The sequence below is a fragment of the Fulmarus glacialis genome, unplaced genomic scaffold (assembly GCF_000690835.1).
Source record: "Fulmarus glacialis isolate BGI_N327 unplaced genomic scaffold, ASM69083v1 scaffold30552, whole genome shotgun sequence".
NCBI classification, from domain to species: Eukaryota; Metazoa; Chordata; class Aves; order Procellariiformes; family Procellariidae; genus Fulmarus; species Fulmarus glacialis.
Window position 1 is genome coordinate 1 of NW_009200243.1, and position 6,584 is coordinate 6,584.

The 6,584-nt window shown below is 36.7% G+C and overlaps 1 protein-coding gene across 1 annotated transcript; it reads left to right on the forward strand.

Moving 5' to 3' along the window:
* Nucleotides 1-1,764: 1,764 nt before the first annotated feature.
* LOC104069779 (chromosome unknown open reading frame, human C3orf38) lies at nucleotides 1,765-6,243 on the forward strand (the record flags this gene model as incomplete). Its single annotated transcript, XM_009573539.1, has 2 exons — nucleotides 1,765-1,985; nucleotides 5,668-6,243. Coding segments are annotated over 2 exons (797 nt in total), but the record flags the coding sequence as incomplete, so codon positions are not given.
* Between the last annotated feature and the right edge of the window lie 341 nt (nucleotides 6,244-6,584).

Below are 6,584 nucleotides of genomic sequence, written 5' to 3' on the forward strand. Positions count from 1 at the left end.
ATTTGGCTCCTGGGAGCTTGGGGTTTGTTTTGGCCAAAGAACTTGCAGATGCTAGTGGCTTTTAGCAGATTTTCAGATCTTAAGCACTTCTTTTTCTCTCTTAGACCACCCTCCACCCCCGGTGCACTGCTGTGCCCTTGCTGTGCCCTGTTAGTGTTTAAAAACGTATTTAAAACCCAAGTGTCCTTTGCTGTTTGCATTAATGACATTTGCTTTCAGGTTTTGAAAGGGTAAAACACAAATCAAATATTAAACTTATTTCTTTGTAGAACAGAACACTTTCAGGTGTGATCATCCCCCATCACTTTGTAGATGTTGAGATTTGTTCCGTAAAACTTAATTTTGTATGTGAGTTCCCTGAGGCCACTCAGCATATTGCCGTGAAATATACTCATCCAAAAACCTTGAATATGTTTCATGTGATATAACTCAGACCTGTAAGATTTGCCAAACACATTTCTTAAAAAGGTCTTATGCCTGTAGTGTTTCTTCTTGCTTTTTTATCCACTTTTTGCAGTCATTGTAGGTTAAATTAAAAGATGTTAATTTTTTTTTTTTACTTCAGCTATTAGTCTCTTCTTGTTTAAACTTATAGTTTTTATAGGCAACAACTGTTAAGTACCCAGCCTCAGTTCAGGTGAGAACTGGCTACCACAACTACTTTAAAAGTGAATTTCAGTTTGTCATGTTTCCTAATTTTGCCACAGAGCCTTGTAGCTGATTTTTTTTTTTAATGTTACATTTCAATGCGCTGTCATTGTGCTACGATGCATGGTGTTTTCTTATGAACCCGGGAGTAGTAATTTTATTAGCGTGGAAATAAAGCATTTAATTCCATTTCCGTCAGTCTTCAGGAATCTAGATGGAACCTCACTTTCACAGACTACTGTGTGTTGTCTGAAAAACTGCAAACTTCTGGTACTAGAATTCTTGTTCAGCATACGAGGAATCAGAGATTACCTTAGTTATCTCTCTGTCGATTTTCTGTTCACGGGAAACATTTGAAAACTTGCATATTCATCAAAATAACAATGTGTTCTCTGACCGAATCATGTGAACTACCCATTTGATCAGAAATTAAGATTCATATTCCATATTCAGAAGAACCGTAGAAGATTTGTCTGGTTCTTCTTTCTCTGTATAATCTTGCTTCCAAGAAGACAGATGGATGGCTTGTTTTGAAATATCCTAGAGCTTTTCAAATGGAGAATTAAACCAAGCTCAGCTTTTCTAAGTGAAGGTGCTGTATGGTGACACGAAGTAGGCTATAAATGATTTCATGTTAAATGAACTTATTTTGAAGTTAAGGCTAGCTGCATCTTAGGAAGTACAGGTGAATTGCATTGTGTGCAAGAATCTTTGTGCTTCTTGAAGCACTTGGAGTTTCTAAACAGCTTGAAAATACTTGAAGAATATTAGTAATTTCATTTGGAAGAAAAAGTTGCATCCTTTTCATCAAGCTCAAATAATACATAATAAGTTCCAAGCAGTCATCGATACTGGAAGTAGGGATTACAAGGTAGCAAGGTCTTTAGTAAAAACAGCACTGTTTTTTAAACATGTTCCCAAGTCTTTGAGTATCTTCTGCGTCTAATATGATTATGTCAGATTTCAGTTTGCAAACAAACTTTTAAGTCTTTGCATTTCATTTAGGCTTGTCTTGTACTGTGTTTGGAGGTGGTAGTCAGGGGTTTAAGAAATGGAATAGGTTTGAGTTGTAATCGTGAGAGAAGCAACTGTTAACTTAAATTTCTTTACTTGCAGAAGCCATTCATGCCATTTTGGTTTACAGCCAAAATGTAGAAGAACTTTTGAAGCGCAGAAAAGTCTATCGAGAAATAATTTTTAAGTATTTGGCAGCACAAGGAATTCCAGTGCCTCCTTCCTCTGAGAAACATCTACTCATTGATCGTGTAAAGCAGTACTGGAGTGGGCAGCTCACAACACGTGCCTCAGGGTCAGGGGAGAGAAGAACACACATAGAGGTGAGTGCTGCTTTCTGAGAGACCCGAGGTTGCTTAGCATTGCTTTTGCAGGATAACCAGTGTAAATATTCTAATGTACATCCAAAATGTGGCTCTTCACCTGTATTTAGGAAGGTACTGAATCTCTTTAACTCTTGGTTTGTTTGATTTTAGTTGGGTTTTTTTACATCATTTAAAGGTGTCTGTGCCAATGTACCACTTGTAGAGCACAGTCTTCTGCTCTGTCTTGCAAAATATATTAGTGCATTTGAACTCTAATGTGCGGGGTCTTCTCCATGCTTTTAATTTTTAAGTTGTACTATAAGCTAAAATAGAGGGTATTCACAAATAATTCTGAGGATTCATGGACAACTGGAAACAGTGTTAATGGTACAGAAACCCTGCATAGCCCCTTGCCATTTTTTAATGTGGTGGATCTTCTTAAACCTTTGGTATAGATCTGGGATTTCCAGTCATCCTCCAGCCCCACCAGGCATTAGCGATACCATTGATAGGGCACATCCCAGAGCAGAGCAAAGAGATGCTGTCGATAGTAGAACATAGGGTGAAAATGTCTGTCGGACTGTGGTCTAAAATGTTGCAGGGGAGGGAGGGAATGGAGAGGAAACTGCCTTTTTGTAACTGGCCTTGATCTACTTTTCGAGGCAGTGCAATCAAAGTAGCGCTGTCTGTGAGCTGTTTTCCTTTTTACCTCTTGCAGTGAGAGTGCAGAACGGATTTTAGCAAATTTTTATGTCATGGAAATGTAAAGTGTAGCAGTGCCAGGTCTGTGTCATTTTTTTCCCTTGATATTAGTAACACTTACTACAGTGTAACTAAATGTGTTTTGGCAATTACAGGTTATTTGAAGTTCAAAATTTTGACATTTAGCAAATCCTCGTGGTGTAATGATCTTTCAGTGTTTTATTAATCTTGGATCTTTACCACATAGTTCTAAATAGCCACCTTGCTCTTTCAAGTGCTATACTTTTGAGACCTAATGGGCAACAGCCCCACCAGCTGGACTGTTAGAGCTCTGTAGCTGTTGATAACCTATTGCGTTGAGCTTGCTTTCAGGGATTAAGTGATGAGAATTATGATTTAGCTGAGAATTGTTTTCAAAACAATTTTTTGTGTATATACTTTGTAAAATAAAAAATTTTAAAAAATGTTGCTCTTGCAAGAACACTTCCCAAGTATTACCCTATAACAAAGTTTTATGATCGAAGGTAAGTAAATTTAATTCTCCAAAGTACTTCAAACACATTCACAAAGAATGAGAAATTCAACTGGTTTATTTGTCACAAACGTCTTTCCTTGCTTTTGTTTTCTCTTAATTCTTGTGGCCCTCGCCATTTTGAAGAAATGGGTGACATGAACCTACGTAACAGAATTAGAAATTAATTACAGTTTATTGTGAAACAAATACAGCAATTTTATATACAAGTCTCTAAATTTGTCATACTTAATTACTTAATATTTATTTAAAACATACTTAATTTAATACTTATTAGACTTTGATGTTAGCAAACTTATGATTTACTTCTAAAAGTCTTGTGTCAAGTTGCAAATACTGAGAAGCCCTACAAAATAACTGTGCATTTAATTCTTGTTCAAAAAACACGTCACCTTACAGTTGGAGGTCATGTATGTTTACGTTGGAAAGTTTGGATGATTTTTCTTGAGTAAAAAATCTTACTATTGTAAGAGAAAGCAGAGGATAAACAAACTACGTATTTACCAATTAAATAGGCTCACAGGACTGTTACTTGGAGCGTCCGATTGTTGCCTCTTACAATGACGCTTCCTTTAGAAAGAAGTGTCCTCTAAACTAAATGTATTTTTATAATCAACTTAAAAAACCTGTCTTAGATTTCTAATTGCTAAGCAACTCATTTCCTAAATGTTTGTGCTTAAATTTTGCTATTCTTCTATACATAGTGATAGATATACCAAGAATTCAAGGGATAGATTTCTTTTTTCTTAGCTTGACCCATAATGGCGTCTAAAAAAACTTACTGCTTACTTCGTTGCAGTACGTATTTAGTGATTCAACACTTGCAGTGGTTTGTCACCCTCTTCTGAGATGGTTTTAATCACATGACCATTGGCTTCTCACTGATACTTGCTTTTGCTACTTACTGTGAATTTGGCTTCAAAACTTTATACCCACCACTCTGTTGTCAGTCTCAGCAACCCATTATTAAAATTAAATATTATTTTGAAGTATTTCTTATCCCCCTACATCTTAGATGTATTTTAGGAGAGAGGGTGTGTGTCATTTTCTGTAAAACAAGGGAAAAAAGGTCACAAGTGGCTTGTCCATAACCTATGGGGAATTCGTGGAAGATGTGTTTTGAGTAGTTTCATGCTTTCTTTCACTGTCCCATTCTTCTCTAAGGCTTCTAGACCAGACAAGAATCTTTGACTGAGCCTTTTCAAATTATTCTTTGAAAGTTTGGCTGTCTGCTAGCAATGTGTACTTTGTCTCGCTACTTAAAAATACTTTCTCAGCGGATTCAGTGTTGAACAAAGCATTTTATGACCACCTGAAGGAAGGATTTTATGACAGGCTGAACGGAATTGCCTTTATTCCCAGAGTAAGGCTATGCTGCTATGTGAAAATCCCTGCAGCCCTCCTATCCCAATGTCATATTGTCGCAGTCTGTTTTAAATGATCAGTTGTATAATTAGAAAAGTAACAGATTCCTCAAGACTTTTGTCTATTTTGGAGGAGCAAAGGTAACATAAATTGTGGTTCTCTTTGATTTGGGCTCTTTTCCTATTAGAAATATGGTGAAGACTACAAACGTCACTCATGAAAGTGACCAAGCATCTTTTGGATAATTTTTGGCGGTCTTGCTGCCAAACAGGGCTAAATTCAGGCATGTGATCTGGTGGAGAAAAAGTTCTGGAACACATTAATTCTTTGAGTGTTAGTTCTTCCTGAATTAGTTTTGCATTTTGTTAGCGTATTCCACTGACGTAGGTAAAATACCCCCATAAATCAGAAGTATTCTTTCAGCTTCAAGTATTAGGATGTACATATTCAAAAGGTGACTTTTGAATATGTATTATTTGTTCCTATCAGCCATATGAAGATGCAGACACCAATGCAATTCACCAACTTAAAAGGTACCAAAAAGAAGAGACTGAAGGCAACATGGAACAGGAAAAACATGTAAACATAATTGCTTATTTATAAGCACTTTTTAGTAAATTGATATGCCTTGATATGAGATTAGTTTTTCAGGTTGGGTCTGTATCGTTCTGTAGCCTTCTCTGGAAATGTAATGGCCAGTGAAAAGTTACTGACCCAGGTACTTTTTAGTCAGCGGTAGTTTTGTCTCTCAGTGTGAGAATCCTGGTCTCATGGAAGTTGTTCAAAAATGCTTCCCCTGCCCTTTTTCAGTAAAACCAGGATTTTCCTCTTTGTTTATAAATTACAGATGAAGACAAAACTGAAAGACTATTTTAACTGTAATTCAAAGAACCTCGCCTGATTCTCTAGATAAGGTAATCTTGATCTTAACAATAAATGAGATTCTACTTTGTTGTTTTTCTTCAGGCACTCTGTCTCAGAACACTTGAAGAAGACTTAGAATGTTTAAAATAAGTATTTACATGATTTTATGTTGTTCTAAGTGGTAATCTTGCATGTTAAGGCTAAAGAGTTCTAAGAAAAAAACGTGCTTGATTGCAGAGTCATGGAGCGAGACAAAAGCCACCACAAAATGACATTCGTGATCTAGGAGAAGAATTCTGTCGATGGTTCTTTGGACTCCTGAATTCTCAACATCCCTTGGGAGTAAAATCTGAAGAAAGATGGGGACCACAGCATTTTTGGGAGGATGCCAGAATGAAGTTCTGTTACAACACATTAGAAAAAAACGTGGAAGAATATGTTGGTGCAGAAATGGTGAGCCTTCGTCTGCTCTCGTTAGTTAAAGAAGAATATCTTCTATTCAATCCTAATTTGCATGCCAATGGACTGAAATGTGCCATGTCTCGATATGGGTTAGTACTGGTAGCAGTGGCTGGCACCGTCCATAGAGACAACACTTGTTTGGGCATCTTTGAACAAATTTTTGGACTCGTTAGCTGTCCCGTAAGGGAGAATACCTGGAAAGTAAAAGTTGTGAATCTTAAAATAGTTGGACAGAATGCTCTGGAGCCTGGGATGCAAATTGAAAAACCCTCCATAAAATATGAGTCAAACCAACTGCAAGAGTTGTATGATGGGAAAGAACTGACTGTGTTTGAATCTCAGAAATTCTGAGCAATTCTTTCACAACTGAGTGACTGGGTGAGGCGGGGAACATACAGCACTTGTAGTGCATAGTTGAATATTGAAATGGTTGCAGCCATGTGATGATGTCTCTTTTTTGAGTCAGATTTGCTGGATGACAAACTGAGATACAGAATCTAAAGTATTCATATAGGTGATGCTTTTGGGCACCTTTCCAAGAACTAATAAATATTTCAGAGTATTACTTTAGATTTAGTTAGGAATTACTTTAGATGTAGTTAGGGATGGAGTTAGTTTGGTTATTCTTGGTTACAAAACATGGTTACATTTAAATATGGGTTGGCAGCAGTATATAATGAACTAGATGACTT